The 26,649-nt window shown below is 44.7% G+C and overlaps 1 protein-coding gene across 4 annotated transcripts in view; it reads right to left on the bottom strand.

Annotated features, from left to right (window-relative positions):
* Positions 1-24,949, bottom strand: part of GOLM2 (golgi membrane protein 2) — a 67,654-nt gene extending 42,705 nt beyond the window's left edge. For 2 of the 4 annotated variants that reach the window (XM_075858425.1, XM_075858423.1), the window contains exon 1: positions 24,507-24,948. In XM_075858425.1, the coding sequence (XP_075714540.1) occupies positions 24,507-24,833 (327 nt within the window). In that variant the 5' untranslated portion in view covers positions 24,834-24,948. Of the gene's footprint in view, positions 1-24,506 lie in introns of all 4 variants that reach the window. The other 2 variants (XM_075858424.1, XM_075858422.1) reach the window with 2 other exon arrangements.
* Positions 24,950-26,649: the final 1,700 nt, after the last annotated feature.

Raw genomic sequence — 26,649 nt, forward strand, 5'->3', positions numbered from 1 at the left:
ACGTCAGGCGTGGTATACAGCACATCACGGCAACAGCTCAGCATGGCACTAGATCAGGATACAGGAACAGGGAACACTGGGAGCAGGAAACACTAGGGGACCATTTGCAAAACAGACTTAGGATTCGACAACACTCAGGCATAGAAGCAAGGGGCTGAACCCCTCTTATAGTCCAGGGACTTATGGGCTGATAGTACATTAAAGTCCGGTGCGCGCGCAGCCCCTTCAAGAGCGTGCACGGGCGTGCGCGCGCACCCTACAGGATCCGGCTGAGGTGAGTGGAAGCAAGCGCTGGCGTCTCCTGAGGTGGAGACTGGGGCCAGCCCTCAATGACTCGTGGCTGCGGCTGTCAGGGAGAGAGTGGAACCGACGGCCCGCAACCACGGACATGACACCCGGTAAGGTCTTTAAGATGTCTATCATTTAATAGTAGAGTATATGGAGGAAAGGCAGAAAGGGCCTGAATCTCACTTAGGGCGGATTCACACGAACGTGAGCATTTTGCGCGCGAAAGGCACTTGACAGCTCCGTGTGTCAGCCCCGTATGATGCGCGGCTGCGTGCTTTTCGCGCAGCCGCCATCATTATGACACTCCGTTTGGATGTTTGTATACAGAAAAGCACGTGGTGCTTTTCTGTTTACATTCATTATTTTACTGCTGTTGCGTAAATCACGCGCGTCCCACGGAAGTGCTTCCGTGTGGTGCGCGTGATTTTCACGCACCCATCGACTTCAATGGGTGCGTGATGCGCGAAAAACGCAGAAATATAGAACATGTCGTGAGTTTTAGACAGCGGACTCACGCTGCGCAAAACTCACGGACAGTCTGCACGGCCCCATAGACTTGCATAGGTCCGTGCGACCCGCGTGAAAACCACGCGGGCTGCACGGACGCAAATCACGTTCGTGTGAATCCCCCCTTACTCTACAGGCCAATGTAATGGCTAACAAGAACGTAATTTTGAGTGTCAGCATCTATATGTTTATAGAGTCTAGTGGTTCAAACGGTGGGTTTGTCATAGCCTGGAGAACAATATTTAAGTCCCATGGAGGAACTGAGGATCTAATCTGGGGTTTAAGTCTAGAGGAGGCTGTCAGGAATCTCCTAACCCAGGGGTGTTCCGCCAATCTGAAATCAAAGAAGGAACTTCGTGCGGATATCTGAACCTTTAAGGTGTTCGGCTTGAGGTTCTTATTTAATCCTGCCTGGAGAAAATCTAATATCAAAAGGGATATCTGGTTTGGTTAGAGGATTTATGTCCACCCCTGAAAAATTTGTAAACGCTTTCCGGGCTCTTCGATATATTTGAGGTAACATTTTTCCTACTTGCTAGCAGAGTAGAAATGACAGACTGAGAACCCTCTCTGTCTAAGGATTACCCTTTCAGTCTCCAGGCTGTTAAATTAAGCTTTTGAATTTCAGGGTGCATTACTGGGCCCTGGTATAGGACATCTGGTATGGTCGGGAGAATTCAAGGCTGGTCTGAGGACATTTTCCTTGACCATGTGAACCATGGTCTCTTTGGCCAGAAGGGGTTATCAGGATTATTGAAGCTTTGTCTTTCCTGATTTTTTTGATCACTCTTGGGAGAAGGCATAGGAGGGGGGGGGGGCATAACCCGTCTCTTGACCCCAACACTGGGAAAATGCATCTATTGCTGTTGGGTGTTCTGATGGATCCAAGGAGAAGAATCTCTTGACCTTCCTGTTTCATCTGGATGCAAACAGGTCTATTGAGGGAATCCCCCATCTGTAAACAATCTTCTGAAATATTTTTGTATTCAGAGACCATTCTGACTGGCGTAACCGTTCTCGCTTAGGAAGTCTGCCACCTGGTTGTCCCTTCCCTTCAGGTGGACAGCTGAGAGGGTCAACAGATGGTGCTCTGCCAGAGAAAATATCTGGGAAGATAAATCCATCAGTGGAACAGATCTCACCCCCCCCCCCCCATAGCCTGAAAAACTGCTACAAGTTCCCTGAAGTTGGAGGATCTCTGCGCGGTCTGGTGATCCCACTGACCCTGAAGACAAGGGGAGTCGTAATGAGCTCCCCAACCCCAAGGAATCGCATCCGTAGGTATAATGAGATTAGGGGTTGTTATCCATGGAATGCCACCTTAGGTTTTCCCTGTTCAACCACCATCCCTCCAGAGGGACAGCCTGGATGAGATGCAGAGGGATTGATCTGGGGAGGCACTGTTCTTGTCCCACTGATCTAGAATGTGCCTTTGTAGAGCCCTGGATCTGAAGCGAGCCCATAATACTACTGGGATGCATGATGTCATGAGGCCCAGAACGGACATAGCTTTCCTGAACGAGGTTATATGGTCTACATATAGCTCTGTGACTGTCCATCAGGGGATTGATCTTCCCTTCTGGAAGAAAGGACATCTGCCTGGAATCTAGCAGAAATCCCTAGAAAGACGCATTTGTTTGATGGGATTAAACTTGATTTTTTTTTTTAGATTTGTGTTTCATCCTAAATTCGTTAGGATAGAGGACATTTTTTCTATTGGGTCAAGTTTTGAGATGTTTCTGCCACTATTAGAAAATTGTCCAGGTAGGTGATCAGGAGGCCAAGGAGGACCCTTGGGGCTTGTGAAATGCCAAAAGGAGAGGACTGTACTGTAGGTGAAACAAAGACTTGTTGAGCGTCACTGCTACCCTTCGATATTTCTGGTGAGGACTGCATATTGGCACGTAATAATATGCATCCTCCAGGTCTAGTGATGCCATCACACAATCTTTCGAGAGGAGATTTATGGTTGAAGGAATGCTCTCCATGCGAGTTTAAATCCTTTAGATTTATTAGGACTGTGTATTTTCCTTCTGAATAAAAGCCCTGGCCTATCTCTGCACTTAGGACTTGAATTAGAACCCCTTTTGTTTTTATATAAGTGACAGAATTTCTGACTCTAATACTTACTAAACCTCTGAATTTTTTAGGGTCTTTGTGGGAAAGAATCTGTTTGGGGGAAGAGAACCCTGTTTTTATAATTCCTAGGATCCATGGATTAGTTGTTTTTTTTTTCCCCAATTTTTGAAAAACGGATAGATGACCCCCTACCATGGATCCTCTGGCGTCATTGTTGGTGGTTGGTTGTGTTTTTGGGGACGTTTTGAGGCCTGAAGAATCCCTTTTTGAGGCCTTAGACTCCTGTCCCCTAGGGTTAGGTCTTTTATTAAACCTCTTGGGACAAAAGGAATCCATTGGTTTTCCTTGTGTAGGGAACCCCTTCTTTCTATCAGACACTTTCTCTAATAGTATATATGTTCAGATCGCACCAGATACGGGGGGAGTGGGGTTTTGCACAGCTAGGGGCCCAACCCGAAGAGGAGTTAGTAAAGAGTATCCGGCACACCAATTGGAGATAAAAGGTAATTTTTATATATGGCGCCATGACAGCGGCCAGCCGCTATTATTTTGACAAGCGCTCGTCCATACAGTCTAAACAGCACGATTCAGTGCCTGAAGGTCGCCTTGACCAAAATGTTGCACTCTGCCGCTGGCATTAAAAACAAAATAAAAATTACCTTCATCTCAAATTGGTGTGCCGGATACTCTTTACTTACTTTCTCTAATAGGTCATCTAGCGGTGGCCCAAACAAATAATCTCCACAGCAGGGAATAGCACATAGCTTCCCTTTTGATCCAGTGTCCCCCTTCCAGGTTTTTAGCCAGATAACCCTTCTAGCAGAGTTTGAGAGAGCCGCTGATTGGACAGAGGCGTACAGAATCTACCGAGGTGTCGGCCAAAAAATCTGCTGTCTTAGATAGCATTGGAAGGGAGGAGTGGATCTGCCCTAGAAGTCTCATCACTAATGTGAAGCTCTAATTGTGCTAGCCATATCTTTAGAGACCTAGCCACACATGGCTGCAATGCCTGGCTTAAAAGCCCCCATATAAGCTTCCCAGGTTATCTTGAGGTAGTAATCAGCTTTTCTATCCAGGGGATCGGATAAAGAGCCTAGATCCTCAAAGGGGAGAGCATTCTTCCTTGATATTTTTGCCACTGGGGCTTCAAGTCTATGGGTATTATCCCAGTCCTTGCAGACCTCTTCTTCAAAGGCATATTTCCTTTTGAAGAAATTTGGGAATACCAACTTTCCTATCTGGATTTTTCCATTCCCTTTTGATGAGGCTTAATACATTCCAATGAATGGAAAAAGTTCTGTTTTCTAGGCCCTAAGCCTTCAAACATTATGTCCTGGATGGAACGAGGTTCTTTGGGGTCATCAATATACATAATTGCTCTTACAGTTTTAAGGAGCTGGTCTAAGTCTTCTGTTAAGAATAAATTACCCCCCCCCCCCCCTTGTCCTCTTCTGAGGAATTATCTGAAGGGCTCAGCTCTCCTTCTAGCCGAAAATCCTCTTCAGCAGAGGAATCCGATAAATCCACCCAACTAGAAGAGGTGAACGGTAGATCCTTCTTTTTCTTTAGAGACTTTAGGGAGTTCCTAACTTCTGCCCTCACAAACTCTTTAATGCTTGAAGCCAGATTTGTAGATTCTTCCGTGATGATCTTATCTAAGCAATTCTGGCAAAGTCTTTTATTATAAGAGGCTGCTAGATTTTTATTACAAACTGCGCATTCCTTGTTACAGGTCTTATCCAGTTTCTTTCTAGGACCTTCCCTGGCCTAAACATACGTACAAGAGAAGAGGACAGTATTAGCAAAGAAAGAGGGTTTTTTTGTATTACCCTATAGTCGTGCCTTCTCCTCAAGTCCCAGACTGGAGGATCTTGTGGCATCCGAGCGGTAAGTGCGTCCTATTTCTTCTCCTGGCGTTTCCATTATGGGAGGAGATGCTGGAGACTGAGGCTCCGTATCGTTCAGGCCAAAATTGGCCTTGGATTGGCTGGGGAGGTCCTCTGCTCTGGACGCATGGAGTCCCTCTTCCCCATTGGGGGTCGCCGGAACCAACGCTTCTTGGAGCGTAGGACGCGTCACCCCGCCGGAGGTGACGCGTCGCAGTGACCAGAAGTCTTGCACAGAGTGCGCCGGAAGCCGCCAACGCTGTGCATGCACACCGGCCCCACCAGGGAACAGAGTATGACCCCGGGAGAACCGCTCTCCATCCAGAGGAAGGTCTCACCTCGTGGGACCTAAAACCACCTCCAGGGAGGGAAGCGATGAACTGGGAGAGGAGGGAGTAACCAAACCCAGACTTAAAGAGGCTCTGCCACCACATTATAAGTGGCCTATCTTCTACATAATATGATCGGCGCTGTAATGTAGATCACAGCAGTGTTTTTTTTATTTAGAAAAACTATCATTTTTGACTGAGTTATGACCTATTTTAGCTTTATGCTAATGAGTTTCTTAATGGACAACTGGGCGTGTTTTACTTTTTGACCAAGTGGGCGTTGTAGAGAGAAGTGTATGACGCTGACCAATCATCTGAGATTACGATTTAACCTGTCATTTTAAACGAGATTACACTTGCCTTTCCGTAAATATCACACAGACACTACAGAAGTATCAGGATTGTGAATAGACATCACTTCCTGGCTGGAGATAATGTATATTCACTGTCAGGACACTTGAGTAACGTTATAGTGTGTTTATGTGGCTGCACATAGTGATGTAATAAGATCACTATATGCTGTGTAAATGAATGGGGAGAAGTGTATGACGCTGATTGGTCAGCGTCATAAACTTCTCTCCACAACGCCGACTTGGCCATATAGTAAAACACGCCCAGTTGTCCATTAAGAAACTCATTAGCATAAAGCTAAAATAGGTAATATCTCCGTCAAAAATGATAGTTTTTCTAAATAAAAAAACACTGCTGTAATCTACATTACAGCGCCGATCACATCATGTATAATATAGGGCACTTATAATGTGGTGACAGAGCCTCTTTAAGGTTGCTCCCTCCAAAGGAGACTTACCTTTTCTCCCTAGGGGTGCTCTGGAAGGTGTAAGAACCTTGCTAGGGGGTCTGCAACCCAGGGAGAAGTGCTTTTTTCCTTAACTGGTTGCCGACACAGGACAAGAATGCTCGTCGTGGAGCATTAGGAGGAGCATTCTCGTCCTGTGTGACAGCCGTCTGTGGGCGCGATAGAGAGCGGGGCACCGGCTGTAATACACAGCCACGGCCCGCTCTGACAGCGGAGAGGAGAGAAACATCTTGAGATAATGTGCCTAGGCACACATGGGTCCCAATTTCCCAACCACTGTTTAGATTGTAGCAGTAAAAATGTAACTTTTATTAGTATATCAAATAGAGGACAAACAACAAGCAAAAGTTAAAATTGTTTTCAAGAAACGGCCAGTTGTCATAGGAAGTTGAACCAGTGTATATAGCACGTCGCTGTACACAGTGTGAAAGACTGATTTGGCAGCTGCAGACTGCCGTTAGTTCATACAGTCACACACACACAAGTGAAAAGGATCACTGAGCCGTCAGTGAATATTAAAATGGCGATAGCCCCCCCGACATGTTTCGCTGCATAAGCAGCGTCCTCAGGGGATAATTCGGGGCTACTGAGCGCGCGTTTGATTTCCTGCTCCTAATATAAGCTTGTACTCATGACGTATGACATCATCATCACTCCTTAGTGCCAATCGGCTACTCTCATAAGACAGGCCTCCATGTCGGGTGAATGACACAGTCGGCGGCCAATGAAGTGCCGAAAGTCAAGGTCCAATCAACGCGTGCCTCACGCGCATGCGTATAGCAGTCAAAACGGGTGACTGAAACTACCACCGACGTCTACCATACAGATCGTAAGTAGAAGATGAAAATCAATAAATGTATATAACTCGGTGGGGCAGCTAATAGCATTAGATGACAATAGGGCGCCAGTGAGTGGAGAGTATAAATTCAGATATCTACCCCCACAACAAAGTTATCACTGGGCACAAATAGGATATATGCATCCATGAGTACAGTGGATAATGATCATGTAATGGAGAAAAAGCAGGAATCAAAATACTAAGTTGTCTGTAATGTCAGTGATATCAAATCAGGAATCCATTTGCATTAGTAGTGTTTTATAAACTGTCAATCTGACAGTAATAACATGCTGCAAAGGTAAAATTCTACAAGAAGGCCATAAAGGTGAAGCCTTCATTGAGACCATTGGGGCTGAGGGAATTCAGCCTATGTATCCAACGGGCTTCCTCCTGTAAGAGCCTCTTGTCTAGGTTGCCAGCCCTGGGGCCCAGTTTTACATGGGTGATGCCCCAAAATTGGAGGGCCTTTGGGTCGCCCTCATGGAAGAATCTCACATGCCTAGAGAGGGGAGTGTCCTCTTTCGTATTGATGGTACTGACATGTTTTGAGATCCTTCTCCTGAGTTGTTGGATGGTCTTGCCAATATACAATTTTGGACAAGGGCATCTGGCGGCATATATGACGCCACTGCTCTGACAATTAATAAAATGTCTAATGGTAAAGTTATGACTGTCTAGGGGGTTATTGAAATGCTTGGTCTTAGGCATGTATATACAGAAGGAGCATCTGCCACACGGGAAGGAGCCCACAGTAGGAGACGCAAGCCACGTATTACGAGGAATGAGTGGTCTCGAATAATGACTCCGTGTTAGGAATTCACGAAGATTCCTACCACGTCGATAGGTGATGTTCGGGGTATTTGAAATCACATCAGCCAGATCTGGATCTGACTGTAGAATAGCCCAGTGTTTTTTTTAGGATTTTAGAGATCTGGGTGGAGCAGGTATCGAAATTCCCTATGCACCTAATATTGGAATGTATGTCATGTTTTTCCACTGTATTTGGTTTTTCTTCCATAGAGTAGTTCCTCTCGTGGGGTAGCTCTAGCTCTTGCATACGCTCGATGCAGGGTTTTCTTTGGATAACCTCGTGCTAAATTTTTTTGAAAGAGAGCATCACATTCCAACTGAAAAGTATGTTCCTCAGAGCAGTTTCTTCTGGCCCTGAGGTATTGTCCAATTGGTATTCCCTTCTTGAGAGCAGGTGGATGAAAGCTCCCATAGTGTAGAAAGCTATTGGTAGCCGTCTCTTTTCTAAAGATATTGGTGTTGACACCACCACCAGAATCCAGAGAGATTTGAAGATCAAGGAAATCAATAGTGTTTTTGTGTATACAGTGAGTGAATTTCATACCGATGTCATTATGATTATGTCCATAAAGTCAAGAAAGAGTGTCATATCACCATCCCAGAAAATGAGTATATCATCGATATACCTCCCCCAAAATAATATGTGACATGTGAAAAAAAAGTAAATCTTCATTAAAAATTAGAGTATCTTCCCACCACCCCAAAAATAAGTTGGCATAAGTGGGTGCACAGACTGTGCCCATGGCAGTGCCTTTCACTTGATAGAATTTGCCATCAAATAAGAAATAATTGTGAGTAGGAATTTGAGAAGGGAAAGTATAAAGGTGTTGTGTGCCTGAAACTGTATCCCTTTGGTATTCAAAAAGTATTGTACCGCTTTCAAACCTAAAATCGTGCTTGATGTTAGTGTAAAGTGATTCTACGTCAATGGTGGCGATTAAAGTGGTGTCTGTGACATTAATCCCCTGGATTCTGGTGAGGGTGTCCTTGGTATCTCTCAAGAAGGAAGGTAGGGCCTTAACAAAAGGTGCCAGCATTTCATCAACATAGTCTGTGCACCCACTTATGCCAACTTATTTTTGGGGTGGTGGGAAGATACTCTAATTTTTAATGAAGATTTACTTTTTTTCACATGTCACATATTATTTTGGGGGAGGTATATCGATGATATACTCATTTTCTGGGATGGTGATAGGACACTCTTTCTTGACTTTATGGACATAATCATAATGACATCGGTATGAAATTCACTCACTGTATACACAAAAACACTATTGATTTCCTTGATCTTCAAATCTCTCTGGATTCTGGTGGTGGTGTCAACACCAATATCTTTAGAAAAGAGACGGCTACCAATAGCTTTCTACACTATGGGAGCTTTCATCCAGCTGCTCTCAAGAAGGGAATACCAATTGGACAATACCTCAGGGCCAGAAGAAACTGCTCTGAGGAACATACTTTTCAGTTGGAATGTGATGCTCTCTTTCAAAAAATTTTAGCACGAGGTTATCCAAAGAAAACCCTGCATCGAGCGTATGCAAGAGCTAGAGCTACCCCAAGAGAGGAACTACTCTATGGAAGAAAAACATGACATAAATTCCAATATTAGGTGCATAGGGAATTTCGATACCTGCTCCACCCAGATCTCTAAAATCCTAAAAAAAAACACTGGGCTATTCTACAGTCAGATCCAGATCTGGCTGATGTGATTTCAAATACCCCGAACATCACCTATCGACGTGGTAGGAATCTTCGTGAATTCCTAACACTGAGTCATTATTCGAGACCACTCATTCCTCGTAATACGTGGCTTGCGTCTCCTACTGTGGGCTCCTTCCCGTGTGGCAGATGCTCCTTCTGTATATACATGCCTAAGACCAAGCATTTCAATAACCCCCTAGACGGTCATAACTTTACCATTAGACATTTTATTAATTGTCAGAGCAGTGGCGTCATATATGCCGCCAGATGCCCTTGCCCCAAATTGTATATTGGCAAGACCATCCAACAACTCAAGAGAAGGATCTCAAAACATGTCAGTACCATCAATACGAAAGAGGACACTCCCCTCTCTAGACATGTGAGATCCTTCCATGAGGGCGACCCAAAGGCCCTCCAATTTTGGGGCATCACGCAAGTAAAACTGGGCCCCAGGGCTGGCAAAGTAGACAAGAGGCTCTTACAGGAGGAAGCCCGTTGGATACATAGGCTGAATTCCCTCAGCCCCAATGGTCTCAATGAAGGCTTCACCTTTATGGCCTTCTTGTAGAATTTTACCTTTGCAGCATGTTATTACTGTCAGATTGACAGTTTATAAAACACTACTAATGCAAATGGATTCCTGATGTATATTTATTTACATTACACAGTGCTCATTAAGCATATACAGTATCACTGACATTACAGACAACTTAGTATTTTGATTCCTGCTTTTTCTCCATTACATGATCATTATCCACTGTACTCATGGATGCATATATCCTATTTGTGCCCAGTGATAACTTTGTTGTGGGGGTAGATATCTGAATTTATACTCTCCACTCACTGGCGCCCTATTGTCATCTAATGCTATTAGCTGCCCCACCGAGTTATATACATTTATTGATTTTCATCTTCTACTTACGATCTGTATGGTAGACGTCGGTGGTAGTTTCAGTCACCCGTTTTGACTGCTATACGCATGCGCGTGAGGCACGCGTTGATTGGACCTTGACTTTCGGCACTTCATTGGCCGCCGACTGTGTCATTCACCCGACATGGAGGCCTGTCTTATGAGAGTAGCCGATTGGCACTAAGGAGTGATGACGATGTCATACGTCATGAGTACAAGCTTATATTAGGAGCAGGAAATCAAACGCGCGCTCAGAAGCCCCGAATTATCCCCTGAGGACGCTGCTTATGCAGCGAAACATGTCGGGGGGGCTATCGCCATTTTAATATTCACTGACGGCTCAGTGATCCTTTTCACTTGTGTGTGTGACTGTATGAACTAACGGCAGTCTGGAGCTGCCAAATCAGTCTTTCACACGGTGTACAGCGACGTGCTATATACACTGGTTCAACTTCCTATGACAACTTGCCGTTTCTTGAAAACAATTGTAACGTTTGCTTGTTGTTTGTCCTCTATTTGATATACTAATAAAAGTTACATTTTAACTGCTACAATCTAAACAGTGGTTGGGAAATTGGGACCCATGTGTGCCTAGGCACATTATCTCTCGTTGTTAATATATCCCTGCCAACCACTAGGGGTCCACCTCTGTTTCTTTAAGAGAGAAACATCTTCTCTCCGCCGTTAACCCTTTGGATGCCGCGATGAAAGCTGATCGCGGCGTTCAAGGAGAGGGGACTGCACTTTGATTGCATCACAGAAGATAACTGACGCGATCAAAGCCCACAACTTGTATGGCCAGACAGCCCAGGGTTCATTGAAGGTCCCCAGGGCTGTCTGAACATATTTCCTGTTGTTAGGGCATACTAAGGTATGCCCTAACAACTGCCTGTGTACAATCAGTACACAGGCTAATGTACTAGCATATAGATATATGCCAGTACATTACAGTTACAAAATCTAAATGATAAATCCCTTTATGGGATTAAAAAAAAAAATGTTAAATGAAATGTAAAAAAAAAAAAAGAATGGGTAAATAAATAAAAACTAAAATAAAAATACACAAAAACAAATTTTTTTATAATAAAGAAACTTTTTAAAATAGAAGTCCCAAAACATGAACTAACGGACATATTTGGTATCGCCACGACCGTAACAACCTGTACAACAAATGTATAACATTATTTATGATGATCGGTGTATGCTGTAAAAAATTAAATTATATATATATATATATATATTACAACTGCTGCAGAACTGCTTTTTTTCAGCATTTTTCGCCAAAATAAAAATGTATATAAATAAAACGATAATGTATTTGTACCAAAAAATGGTACCTACATAAAGTACAACTCGTCCCGCAAAAAACAAAGTCTCATACAACTACGTTGTAAAAAAAATAAAAAGATTTTAGCGTCGGGATGCAAAGAGGGAAATGTAAAAAAATTGTTCTGTCCTCAAGGCCAAAATTGGCCGTGTCCTTAAAGAGGCTCTGTCACCAGATTTTGCAACCCCTATCTGCTATTGCAGCAGATAGGCGCTGCAATGTAGATTACAGTAACGTTTTTATTTTTAAAAAACGAGCATTTTTGGCCAAGTTCTGACCATTTTTGTATTTATGCAAATGAGGCTTGCAAAAGTCCAAGTGGGTGTGTTTAAAAGTAAAAGTCCAACTGGGCGTGTATTAGGTGCGTACATCGGGGCGTTTTTACTACTTTTACTAGCTGGGCGTTCTGACGAGAAGTATCATCCACTTCTCTTCAGAACGCCCAGCTTCTGGCAGATCACGCTGTGACGTCACTTCCTGCCCCAGGTCCTGCATCGTGTCAGACGAGCGAGGACACATCGGCACCAGAGGCTACAGTTGATTCTGCAGCAGCATCAGCGTTTGCAGGTAAGTCGATGTAGCTACTTACCTGCAAACGCTGATGCTGCTGCAGAATCAACTGTAGCCTCTGGTGCCGATGTGTCCTCGCTCGTCCGACACGATGCAGGACCTGTGAGTGACGTCACAGCGTGATCTCTCGAGAACACGGCTGTGTCTGCACTGCCAGAAGCTGGGCGTTGTGAAGAGAAGTGGATGATACTTCTCGTCAGTACGCCCAGCTAGTAAAAGTAGTAAAAACGCCCCGATGTACGCACATAATACACGCCCACTTGGACTTTTGCAAGCCTCATTTGCATAAATACAAAAATGGTCATAACTTGGCCAAAAATGCTCGTTTTTTAAAAATAAAAACGTTACTGTAATCTACATTGCAGCGCCGATCTGCTGCAATAGCAGATAGGGGTTGCAAAATCTGGTGACAGAGCCTCTTTAAGGGGTTAACAGGACTATCCCATCCGGAGGACAGGAAACCTGACTGGGTGTGTGGAAAGGTGTGTCCTTTTTTATATCCTCAGGCTTCCTGTCCAGCGAATGGGATGTCTCTCCAGGGGTGCGGTCATAGGTGAAAGGGTAAAATATGATTACAACTAAATCCTGTGTTGTCTGATCCTGTAGTCTGTAACCATAGAGACACACAGATCTGCATAAGAGCTGTGTAACCGAAAGGGTTTGGTTTTTTTTGTTGTTTTTTTTAAGATTTGTCAAGTTGCTTAGTTTAATTTATTATAGATGCATTAAGGCTTCCTTCACACACAGTTTAAAGAGGCTCTGTCACCAGATTTTGCAACCCCTATCTGCTATTGCAGCAGATAGGCGCTGCAATGTAGATTACAGTAACGTTTTTATTTTTAAAAAACGAGCATTTTTGGCCAAGTTATGACCATTTTCGTATTTATGCAAATGAGGCTTGCAAAAGTCCAAGTGGGCGTGTTGAAAAGTAAAAGTACAACTGGGCGTGTATTGTGTGCGTACATCGGGGCGTGTTTACTACTTTTACTAGCTGGGCGTTGTGTATAGAAGTATCATCCACTTCTCTTCAGAACGCCCAGCTTCTGGCAGTGCAGATCTGTGACGTCACTCACAGGTCCTGCATCGTGTCGGCCACATCGGCACCAGAGGCTACAGTTGATTCTGCAGCAGCATCAGCATTTGCAGGTAAGTAGCTACATCGACTTACCTGCAAACGCCTATGCTGCAGCAGAATCATCTGTAGCCTCTGGTGCCGATGTGTCCTCGCTCGTCTGACACGATGCAGGACCTGTGAGTGACGTCACAGCGTGATCTCTCGAGAACACGGCTGTGTCTGCACTGCCAGAAGCTGGGCGTTCTGATGAGAAGTGGATGATACTTCTATACACAACGCCCAGCTAGTAAAAGTAGTAAACACGCCCCGATGTACGCACATAATACACGCCCAGTTGTACTTTTGCAAGCCTCATTTGCATAAATGGTCATAACTTGGCCAAAAATGCTCGTTTTTTAAAAATAAAAACGTTACTGTAATCTACATTGCAGCGCCTATCTGCTGCAATAGCAGATAGGGGTTGCAAAATCTGGTGACAGAGCCTCTTTAAGACCGAAAAAAAGGCTTTAAAAAAAACCCCTAAGTTTATTTTAGTAAAATGGTACATGCATTTATGGAGTTTTTTTTTGCAAACAGTGTGTTTTACGGTCTAAGTTTTATTTTATTTTCTACATTACTAATAACATAACTTTTTCTGAAAAGCTACACAAAAAACACTCCATTAAAGAACGCAACACACATTGACACAAAACGCAACACACACTGTCTCAAAATGCAAGTGTCAATGTGTGTTGCATTTTTTAATGGCATTTTTCAGAATAAATCATGTGTTGCAAAGAGTAATCTTTTTGCATCACATGATCAAGTTTTGAAGAAGCAAAAAAAAAAAAAAAACTATGGGGGAAACACGCTTGAAATAATGCCGGAACCAGCCTCGCTGCAATTAAAAAAACAAAAAATGTCGCCGATCCAAAAAAAACCTTATGTTTGTATTGTTTTTCATTTCCCTAAGGACTTCGAACTAACATCTAGCTGCAGTGTTTTTTACCGCCAAAAAAGCGACAGGAAAATTGATACAAAAACACGCCGTTATTCCCAAGAACGCTGCGTGTGAAGTCACCTTAAGAGCAATACAAAAGGCTGCAGGAGTACATAGCCCTCAAGTTTCTAATACACTCACTGATCATATTTGGTTAAGGCGTAAGAACAGATGGTGCAAACAATGATTGTTTACGTACATAAACGTGGGACATGCCCAGTAGTAAGTAACCCAAAAAAAAGTACAATCACTAAAAGGAGGCGTCAGTCACATCCGCGTTAGCGTTTCCGTTGTTCTGCTCCATCATAGGAGCAGAACAACCAAAAAAAAAAAAAAAAGGAAGTGCTGTATCCGTCGCAAGACAGACACCAACGGCACCCATTGACTTTAATGGGTTCCGTCAGGGTTCTGTCATTTCGTATGCTGCGCTATTTTCTCAGATATTTTGGACCAGATCTGCAATGGAGCCTCCAACACAGATGTGAACATAGCCTGAGTCTTCGGCTCTGTTCACACTGGCATCAGATACACGTACCTTGTTCAACACCAGACTGCTGTACAGGGCATGTTTGTAAAATATATATATATTTTTCCAAAATGCAGACATAGACCCCACTACTGCAGCGAGATGTGAGCTACTGCCACCTGAACATTAAGGCTGGGTTCACACTGAGTTTTTTTGTAGATTTTGCTCTGCCTGCACTCTGATTTTTGAGGTGTTTTTAGCTGCATTTTTTGCCCATTGAGCGCCGCGGGCCAAAAACGCAGCGAAATACGCTTTCTCTGCATCCAATTGATGTCAATGGGAGGTCAGAGACTTAAAACGCCCGAAGATAGGGCATGTCGCTTCTTATTCCCGCGAGACGGGACTTGTATTTGTGAATGGTATCCTTTTGGAGTACGTATTTATTTTCTAACCCCACCCAAAAAAAAAAACAACAACACTAAAATAAACAACCAGCAAATCCGCCATTCTTTGTCGCGTCTGAATTTTATGCAGTTTGTGTGACATAAATTACATAACTTTAGTCTGCGGATCATTACAATTAGGATACCAAATTTATATACCGTATATTTTTTTATGCTTTGCTACTTTAGCACAAGACATGATTTAAAAAAAAATAAAAATGTTTACAGTATTTGTTTTTGTGTTGCCATATTCTAAGAGCCGTAACATTTTCATTTTTCCGCAAACCTAGCTGTATGAGGGTTTATTCTTTGCGGGACAACTTGTAGTTTTTATTGCCACCATTTTTGTGTACATGCAATAAAAAGGCGATCAAAAAGTTGTATTTTTTGGAAGGCAGGATGAACAGAAAAAAAAACCAAACATTAAGGCCTCATTCACACGGCAGGGTTTCCCGGCCGGGTGCCGGCCGTTCATAAATCGTCCGGCACCCGGCTGCATTAGGAATAATAGACCCCTAATGGGGCTATTCACACGACCGATTTTTTGACGGCCGGGAAAACCGGCAGTCAAAAAATAGGACATGCTCTATCTTCGCCCGGGTACCCGGCCGCCCGGCCCCCATAGAAGTCTATGGGGCCGGGTAATACACGGCCATCACCGGAATGTGTCCCGAGTGATGGCCGGCTTTTCCGGAGCTTGCGCTCTATCTCCTCCTCCTCCTCACAGCGCAGAGTGCATGTGAGGAGGAGGAGTTGATGCCATTCTGACGAATGGCATCGCTGTACACTGTGTGGCAGGGCCAGGGTGTACAGCAGGTGGAAGGGAGCGCTGCGCTGGCTCCCTTCCCCTGCTTGTTTTAAAAGCACCCTGGCCCGGCGACACCTTCGATGGCGCCGCTAGCAGCTGCAGCTGCTGCGGCTGCTACTACTACTGTAGCGACGCCACTATAGCAGATCGGGGAGGTATCTCCCCGCTCTGCTATGTGCTAGCCGCACTTTAGCTCCTTGAAGGAGCGGAATCCCCGTGTTTTCGGGGATTCCGCTCCTGGACAGAGCGCTTGATGTCTCTGTCCATATCTGGGCAGTGACATCAGGGGAAACTCCTGAAGCTGAATCCCCGAACACATGGGGATTCCCCTTCAGGAGTTGCCGCTGATGTCCCTGTCCGGATCTGCCCGGCCCGGCACGGATGCAAAACTTAATGCAAACCGGCCGGGCAAAATGGCCGATTTTACCGGCCGACACTCGGGCTCGGGAACGACCCGGTCGTGTGAATCCCGCCTAAAAAGGTAAAAAACAAACCAAACAAACTCCCCATTGTTTTTACAGAAAATAATGTAAACAATAAAAAAATAAACAGAATTGAAATCATTGCGTCAATAACTTTCTGAACAATTACAATATACAGTTATTTATCCCGCAGGGTAAACGCCATAAAAAAACAGATATAAATTTGGTATCACCGGAATGGTACTGACCCTCATACGCCTATGTCGACGAAAAACTTAAAAAGTGATGGCTCTTGGCAGGTGGGGGATGAAAAAAAAAAATGAAAACTGGCCTGGTCCTGAAGGGGTTTTCCGCTAACCATAAGCCCCGCAACTTCCTTCAAATTACTAAAAATAATAAACGGATATCTGGTACTCTTTGTGGGAACAGACATGGTTATAATAGAATGGCTATTTTCTCTGATTGAAATGGTAAGAAATACGCTGAGAAATGTAAAGTATTATGCACCTGCACAAAAGGAATGTGTTTATTCAAGCTCAAATTCCAAAATGTTCTAACCAGGATTACAATCTATTTTTATTTCCTGCCTGCTGAATAGACACATCTTTCCAGATTCACTCCTGCAATCCAACTCGAAGTCTTGTAAATGGCTAAACACTAGTTATCAAACATATTATGTTGACCTTGCCACACACAATGAATTGGAAAATAAAGAGATTCCCGAGAAATGACATCATGAATTATTATTACTTCACGTGGCACAGACATAGGGTCATAAAAAACATGTAATGTATTAGATATTATAAAAAAGGTAAGTGGTAGACAGTATGGTCTATATGCCACAATTTTGATTGACCTTGAAATGACAATATAGGAAATTTCCAATACTGCAGTATTTCTGCCACTGTCCCCTCCCCTGAGGATGCTTCTCCTGAGCGGACCATTCAGCTCAGGAGGAAAGGGTGAATAGTCAATAAGATGTGTAGCCTCACCCTCCGGACATGATGGGGATGTCAGGCTGGGTATTTGAGAATGGAACTGGGGCACAGGGGTGGGTAGCTCCTCTCACTCACTACTAGCGTCCCATAGTGTGCTGCCCTTGTACATGATATAACAAGATTTACTTACACAACCCCAGCAAGTTTTAAAGCACTTTACAATCAAGGAAAGCGGCACACATCAAAAATGACAAATAATAAAATCACATCAACAATGAGCCTGGCTATAACAGAATACAATCTAAAGCAGGGGTCTCGAACACGTGGGCCGCAGGCTGTCATCTGCAGCCCATGGGGCACCGTAGCTCCCTCGTGAAGGGAGAGAGCAGGCCGAAGGAGGAACGCGCCGGTGCTCCTTCATGACATCATGAAGTAGCGCAGTCCGTTGGTGGTATGTGAGCAATGGCCACACAGCCCCCTGTAGATTTCGCCCCATACACACCCCCTGTATATAGCGCTACATTCCCCCCGGGCCATACATCCCAAACGTCCCGGATTCCGGGCGGTGTCCTGCTGTCAACTGTATCTGCGTCTTCAGGACGCAGATACAGTTGAACCCAATGCTGAAGCAAGGAACCGTCAGCTCCCTGCTTCAGCATTAGTTCAGAGCGGAGTAGCAGAAGGAGTTCCTCCGTTCGCCGTGGACTCCCCGAGCACAGCGCTACGTTAAGCGCTGTTGCCGAGGAAGCCCTTGACGTCACTGTCCACGGGATGTCTATTCACAATCTCTGCACTTTGTTAATGTTTCTGTGGTAGTTACAATTTACATAAATGTTAAAATGCTCATAACTTTGTCACTAATAAACTTTTTTTTTTTTTAAAACAGTTAGCTACAACACAACGCCTATTAGATTAGGTAGGAAATAGGGAAGTATGAAACTGGTGACAGAGCCTCTAAGTGGCAGCTGAATTGATGTTGCATTCTTCAATTACATAAAATTGCTGGATGTAATGGTGACCCTTACTCCTTTTACAATTTACTATATCTTGTGACTCAGTTTACTGGCTGTTTTAGTACCAACATCAGTCAAGCCCATATTACTGAAGGTCCACTCACTGCCGCTCCTACATAGTCCCTAAGGTGTGTTCTGGATCCTGATCATTAAGAGGGACTAGTGCAATAATAATGGCCATGACACAGTTATCCCTACAATTAAAGCTCATTAACTGAACCGTAGAACCTTTTACAGTACATATGCAAATACAGGAGCTTTTATGACATCCCTTTCTAAATCCACAGGCATTACCATAGAGTTAGTTCCCTCTCTGCCGCTAAGACAGCTTCCACTCTTCTGGGAAGACTTTCTACAAGATTTTGGAGTGTGTCTGTTGGAATTTTTGCCCATTCATCCAGAAGAGCATCTGTGGTCAGAAACAGATGTCAGATGAGAGGGCCCGGCTCACAATCTGTTCTAGTTCACCCCAAAGGTGTTTGATGGTGTTGAGGTCAGGGCTCTGTGCGGACCAGTCAAGTTCTTCCACACCAAACTCACCCAACCATCCCTTTATGGACCTTGATGTGTGCACTGGGGCACAGTCAAGCTGGAACTGAAAAGGACCTTCCCCAAACTGTTCCCACAAAGTTGGAAACATACAATTGTCCAAAATGTCTTAGTATGCGGAAGCATTAAGATTTACCTTCACTGGAACGAAGGAGCCTAGGCCAACCCCTGAAAAACACCCGATAGCATTATCCCTCCTTTTCCAAGCCCCGGAAAAAGCCGGAAGGGCGAAACCCAGGGTCGGGCTGGATGTGTTTGGTGTGACGTTTTTATACATCTTACTACATGCTTGAAACTTTTTATCTTTGAGCGTATGGGAATAAAATTTTTGTTGTGATGTATTATCCAAACGGTGTTGCACTATGCGTTTCTATTCTCAATCTTAGGCCTCATGCACACGACCGTAAAAACTCCCGTTATTACGGGTCGTAATTACGACCCGTAATAACGGGCTCATAGACTTCTATTGGCCACGGGTACCTTCCCGTTTTCTTACGGGAAGGTGCCCGTGCCGTTGAAAAAGATAGAACATGTCCTATTTCAGGCCGTAATAACGGCACGGACAGTCCATAGAAGTCTATGGAGCTCCCGTAATGACAGGTAGCTTCATGTGTGCACCCGTCATTACGGCAGCGTTGCTAAGCGACGCCAGTAAATAGTCACTGTCCAGGGAGCTGAAAGAGTTAACTGATCGGCAGTAACTCTTTCAGCACCCTGGACAGTGACTACCGATCAGAATAAAGAGCAACCTGTAAAAAATAAAAATAAAAGACGTTCATACTTACCGAGAACTTCCTGCTTCCTCCAGTCTGGTCTCCCGGCCGTTGCCTTGGTGACGCGTCCCTCTCGACATCCGGCCCGACATCCTGGCCGTCCCTGGATGACGTTTCAGCCCATGTAACCGCTGCAGCCAATCACAGGTCAATCACAGGCTGCAGCGGTCACATGGACTGCCGCGACATCCCGGGCTGGATGTGAAGAGAGGGACGCGTCACCAAGACAACGGCCGGGTAAGTATGAATTTCTTTAACTTTTATTACAGAAAGGGCTGTCCCTCCTCTCTATCCTGCACTGATAGAGAGAAGGGGCTGCCGATTAGTGCAGTGCTATTTTGCCGCCAAAAACGTGCCCGTAAATACGGGTGGAATACGGGTGACACCGGACCCATATTTACAGGCACGGGTCCGTAAATACTGGTGCAAAACGGGTCGAATACGTGTTACACCTGACCCGTATTTACGCCAGTATTTACGGGTGGGAAAAAATACGGTCGTGTGTATGAGGCCTTAGAAACATTAAAATCTGTTACCTGATGTTACTGCGTGCACTGGCAAAAGCTTGGAAAATCTGAAACAGCCCTCATAGAAATACAGGTCTCAGGAGGAATAGTGAAACCTTTTTGGGACTTTATTAAGTTCCTATCTTCATAGTAAGGCCTCATGCACACGACCGTATTTTTTCCCACCCGTAAATACTGGCGTAAATACGGGTCCGGTGTCACACGTATTCCACCCGTTTTGCACCAGTATTTGCGAACCCATGCCCGTAAATATGGGTCCGGTGTCACACGTATTCCACTCGTATTTACGAGCACGTTTTTGGCGGCAAAATAGCACTGCACTAATCGGCAGCCCCTTCTCTCTATCAGTGCAGGATAGAGAGAAGGGACAGCCTTTTCTGTAATAAAAGTTAAAGAAATTCATACTTACCCGGCCGTTGTCTTGGTGACGCGTCCCTCTCTTCACATCCAGCCCGACATCCCTGGATGACGCGGCAGTCCATGTGACCGCTGCAGCCTGTGATTGACCTGTGATTGGCTGCAGCTGTCACATGGCCTGAAACGTCATCCAGGACGTCGGGCCCGATGTCGAGAGGGACGCGTCACCAAGGCAACGGGCGGGAGACCGGACTGGAGGAAGCAGGAAGTTGTCGGTAAGTATGAACGTCTTTTATTTTTATTTTTTACAGGTTTATACTGATCGGTAGTCACTGTCCAGGGTGCTGAAAGAGTTACTACCGATCAGTTAACTCTTTCAACTCCCTGGACAGTGACTATTTACTGACGTCGCTTAGCAACGCTGCCGTAATGACGGGTGCACACATGTAGCCACCCGTCATTACGAGAGCTCCATAGACTTCTATGGACTGTCCGTGCCGTTATTACGGCCTGAAATAGGACATGTTCTATCTTTTTCAACGGCACGGGCACCTTCCCGTGAGAAAACGGGAAGGCACCCGTCGCCAATAGAAGTCTATGAGCCCGTTATTAGGGGTCGTAATTACGACCCGTAATAACGGGAATTTTTACGGTCGTGTGCATGAGGCCTAAGTGTTATTTCTCACCCTAGTGCTGGATTCTCAGCTACACTGTTATTACCGCTGTATAATCTCCTCTACGTTACTGCTGTTTCTATAAATGTGATAGATAAAGATAGGAGCAGGATTCTCCCCTTCTAAGCGCAGTGTATAGAAGACATGATCGTAGTAAAGGGGGCTTTACACTGGGCAATTATCGGGCAAATGATCGTTCATAGAACCCTCATTGCAGATAATTGCCCTGTGTAAACAGGGAGGCGGTCAGCAGATCAACAAACACTCGTTCATCCGATGATCATATAGTTTAAAAAAAAAACGTTAAATCTTATGTTGGCAGCACATCTCCCTGTGTAAACAGGGAGACGCACTGCCGACGTTATAATAATGTATGGGGACGAGCAATCGGAGTAACAACCGCTCATCCCCATACTAGCTCGTGACAGGAGCAAACGAGCGCCCATCAACGACCTGTCTCGATCATCGCTCACTGCACCGGCCAAAATCGACTGGTGTAATGTAATAGGGCCTTTAGTCTTCACCCACTATCTCAGAGAAAACAGAGAGTTCAAAATAGAGCCTGCAGAAGGGAAAACTGTTAAATAATGCCACATACAAGTCATATAATGGGGATAAAGAGAGTTATTCCTCATGTACACACATATGACCGCTTATTCTGAAAAATCACCTGAAAGGTTAGGTATGCTTTAAAGAATTGTGAATTTAGCTCTGGGTGAGAATTATCTAACCAAAAGGTTCTCACAGTTTAGGCTTCGTTCACATCTGTGTCAGGGTCCCGTTCTGACGTTCGTCTGAGCTTCCCATCAGAACGTGACCCTGACTGACACAAACTAAAACCATAGGTTGCCATCACCATTAATTTCAATGGTGACGGATCCCATGCCAACGGTTTCCATTTGTCTCAGTTGTGCAAGGGTTCTGTCGTTTTGACTAAATGAATACCGAAGTCTACTGCGCTATTCATTCCGTCAAAACGACGGAACCCTTGCACAACTGAGACAAAACGGAAACCATTGGCACCAGACCCGTCACCATTGAAATCAATGGTGATGCAAACTGAAACCTATAGTTTCCGTTTGTGTCAGTCAGGGCTCTATTCTGACAGAAAGCTCCAACGGAAGGTCAGAACGAAGCCTATAAAGATGATATATAAGTAAAACGGTGTTCAAAAGGTCAACCTACTGTAAACTTTAAAAGTATAACAAACCAAGTCTTATCTAGAACAAACCAAGTCTTATCTTATCTCCCTTGGCTATGAAGTTGTATACAATGTATTGTTCCCTATAATTTGTTATTTTGGGCTCGGGAGAAGAGAATGCGATAACACAGAAAAAAAAACACGTCTGGCCCCATGATCATTACTTTATCTCCCACACCTTCAGTCCTGACAACCTGCAGATTTTATGCACACAAACATTTATATACATATTTTTAAATGACATTAGCAGCATTTTCTGGCCATTATATGACTGGTCTTCTGCATTATTTAGCAGATTTCCCCTCTGCAGGGTCTCTCGAATTCTCAATGTTCTGTGATCTAGTTGGCAGAGCCTAACTGCCATCATGTCTTCTATACCATGAACACATAGAAGAGGAGAATCCTGCTCTCCTGTCTCTATCATAGATAGCTGCAGCAGCATGGAGGACATTACACAGCAGTAATGACTAGTGTAGCTGAGAATACAGCACTGGGGGGGGGGGAAATAGAACTCTTACTAGAAGGTGTAGCATTATCAGTGTGCCTCTGCCTCTTTCTTACTCCGCTCCCTACTCTACCCTCCCTTCTCCATAGACTTCTATGGGAAGCTGGAACCTGATCGCTCAGAAAATAGATATTCTGAGATAGATTTAGCAGTAAATTTGGAGTAGGTGAACAGTTTGGAGCGGGGGGGGGTGGAGCCTTATAAGTTGAGAAAGATACATTTTTCTCTAATAAGATATATTACAAAGTAGTTACTTATATTTGCGTATACTATTGACTTACAAAAAAACTTTGTTCGGAGAGCAACGCCTATTTAATATTTAATGGCCCTTTAAGGACGACACAATTCATACACTGAATGCAGGGAACTACATTCATTCATACAGGCCTGAAATCACCTCACAAGAACAGCCCCTAATAAAAGGCTTATTTCTCTCCTATCCACACGTTAGGCCTCATGCACACGACCGTAAAGGGTTTTTACTGTCTGCAAAAACGGATGCACATCCATAGCCGTCTGCAATTGTGTAAGCGCCCATAGACTTCTAAGAGCGAGTCCGTACCACAATTGCCGACAAAAATAGGACATGTTCTATATTTTGCGGATCATTTTTACGGCCCGGACACACACAAATATACTGAAAGGTGTCCGTGGCCAATAGAATTGAATGGGTTTGCAATTTCATACGTAGTTACCTGATCTATAATCACAGATAAAATCTACGATTGTGTGCATGGGGCCTTAGGGGATAAACGCAAGATGGTTGGGGTCACAGCAGTGGTACCACCACTGATCACAAAAATGCCCCGTTCATCTCCTCCTGGCATGATTCTAGAAAGCAGAGTTCACGTTCCTGTGATCAGTGGGTGATCAAACATTTATCATCACTCCTGTAGATACACAGAGATTCTCAGATGGGAAAATATATACTTCACAGACACCCGGGGGGGGGGGGGGGGGGGAACGGGACAAGGGACCGTGGCGCTCGGTAAGCTCATGAATTTCTTTGGCACTCATCACTGGATTGGATTTAATAAGTTAACATTCACATTGACATAGCTTCAGTTTGTGTATTTCTTGGGATCCAATTCTATTTTTTGGAAAGGTGCAGACTGAACACACAGAAGTGTGAACGCGCCCTTATCCAACACAAATAGAAATCTACTCATTTTAATGGTGTATTATTGTGTCTGGGAGCTCGGCCTCGTTCAGACAGCTGTAATACTACCGGGTGATATACAAAGTGCAAAGAACAGGGTGGCATCCAGCCAGGACCAGGGTGAACCTTTGGATTCTCAGCTTTGTCCAGAAGGGACCGGACTACAGAATATACAACTCCTACAAGTTGCAGAAATTGGGGGGCACCATCAAGAGCCACATTTCATTATGTGGAGCATTTATAGTCACAGTCCATTAACCCCAAAACACATCTGCTTCTAACAAGTGGACAATGCCTCTAAATGGTTAAATATATGTGTGTATAATATATAGAAGACATGTAAAGCTAGAGCAGCACAGGCCAGTGTGTACCGATGACGTCACAATGAGGTCTATATTAGAGGGGCCCCATTAATCATGGACAGGACCAGACGTATGATGTCACAGCCGGATGTACTACCATGAATAACCCAGATCTGGACCGGGGGCGTCCTCACACCGCACAAAGGCCTGGGCAGGATGATCACACACAGCTTCGGTCACTCCAGTCTCTCACCCTGTCCGCCTCGCAGCGCTGGGCCTCCAAGTCCCGGGCCTGTAGTCGATCCCCCACGTTCTGATACTCGCCCAATCGTTGCTCAAGCTGCCGCCGGTTGCTCTCCGACTGCACCATCAACTCCGAATGACGCTTCTCCAGCCGGCTCCGGGCTACCTCTGTACGCTGGACCTGCTCCTGAAGAGCCGCAATATCCTCCTGCAGGGCGGCCTGCCGGGCGGACACACTCCAGTAGTTAAAGGCCAGGAGGGCGATGACCACTAACAATGTCACCAACACAAAGGGGGGCAGCCGGCCCGTACGCCGCGGGGCTCCGAACCCCACCATGATCGCCCCCTCGGCCTAGTCCTATCAGCTCTCACACTGCCTTTCTCCCTTCTTCGCCGCTGCCAAACCTGCTGTGACAGCTAACGCGCTGATCAAGTCAATGCTCCAATAGGATGAAAGGCGTCCTGCTTCAGGGAAGCGATGATTGGGGAGGAGGTTGCGTGACTCCGCCCACACTGTTGGGTTGAACGAATAAGTGTTTAGGAAAAAAGAATCACCAATGTACGCATGCGCAGTACAGTTCCGCATTCGTTGTCATGGCCGCGTTACCTGTCTCCGGGGGGCGTGGTTCGCACATCCGGTTACCATGGGGATATAACAGTTTAGCAAAGTTTAGCTAGCACTCAGGCGGCAATCAGTATATCGGTATCTTTAGGTATATACGGCGGGGTGGTACTATAAGGCCTTGTTCAGATTTAGATTTTGCATGTGTTTTTAAAAGCAAAACTAGGAACGGAACTTAAACATAAAACTTCTTTAAAGGAAGGCCTTTAAGTAACTCCTCTAAGATGCAAAATCTGCACTGTGTGAACCGGTCCTTATTCATTTCCCTTCCCTGATTGTGCAGGACATATCACTGTATAATCTGTTAATTGATGTTCCTTATGCTGGCTGTACATGAGATAACCATCAGTGACTGGACACTGACCACCATTGAACACTAGACACACAGAGGGTTTATTTTTTCCATGTTGGAAAAACTCAAGGAAATGTGAGATATTTATGCGATCATGCAGAAAAAAAAAGTTTAAATCCTTATACACCGGTGAGCTCTAAGATGTCTCACTGCCAATAAGAACGTCTGGAGGGGGAATACGTCAGAAGCAGTGGCGGATTAAGTAGACCATGGGCCCTGGGCTGTTACCCAAACTTGGGCCCCCCTTCCTCACCGCCGCCCTGCCGTGCCGTAACTATTTTTAACACTACTTTTTTGGGCAAGCGCTCCCCCTTGTATATAGTGCCACACAGCGCTCACCCTTGTATATAGTGCCACACAGCGCTCCCCCTTGTATATAGTGCCACATGTACACATTTAAAAACTTTATATTATAAATATATATATATATATATATATATATATATATATATATATATATATATGTATATATATATATAATGTATGTGTGTGTATCAGTGTGATTGATTGATTTTATTAAAAAATATTTTTACTTTTTGAGATACAGCTGCTTCGTATCCTGTATCCGTCAGGTCAGCAGGACTGACGGGGATCAGTGACACGCAGGATCCACCTCAAATCTATCACATCTAAGATTATAATTTAGCGCAGGGCCCGTTTCACTGATCCCGTCAGTCCTGCTGACCTGACGGATACAGGATACAAAGCAGCTGTATCTCAAAAAGTGAAAATATTTTTTAATAAAACATAATTACAAAGTTGCACCAAACACACATTTTTATTAAAAAAAAATAAAAAATAAAAATATAATAACTGCTGAGAGCTCTATGGGGGGGGGAGTTATACTGCAAGGGGTCTAACCATCTGACTGCAATTAGAGGGCTCTAGGAATAATCCCGCCTTCCCCCATAGGGTCCTCAGTAGTTACTATACTGCAGGGGGGGGGGGGGGTTGAGCGTCTAACTGACTGAAGAGAGCTCTATGGGGGGAAACTATTATCCCCCCCCCATAGAGCTAGCTGCCGTCAGTTAGATGTTAGCCCTCCCCTTACTGCATAATCTCCCACCTAGCGTCGGCCAGTGACTTTAACCAGTTCAGGACCGGGCTATTTTGAGCCTTCAGGACCAGACACCGTTTAGCCCTTTTTAGCACGCGTTAGTTAAATGGCTATAACTTTTT

This window comes from Rhinoderma darwinii, chromosome 3 (genome assembly GCF_050947455.1).
Source record: "Rhinoderma darwinii isolate aRhiDar2 chromosome 3, aRhiDar2.hap1, whole genome shotgun sequence".
In the NCBI taxonomy this organism is placed as follows: Eukaryota; Metazoa; Chordata; class Amphibia; order Anura; family Rhinodermatidae; genus Rhinoderma; species Rhinoderma darwinii.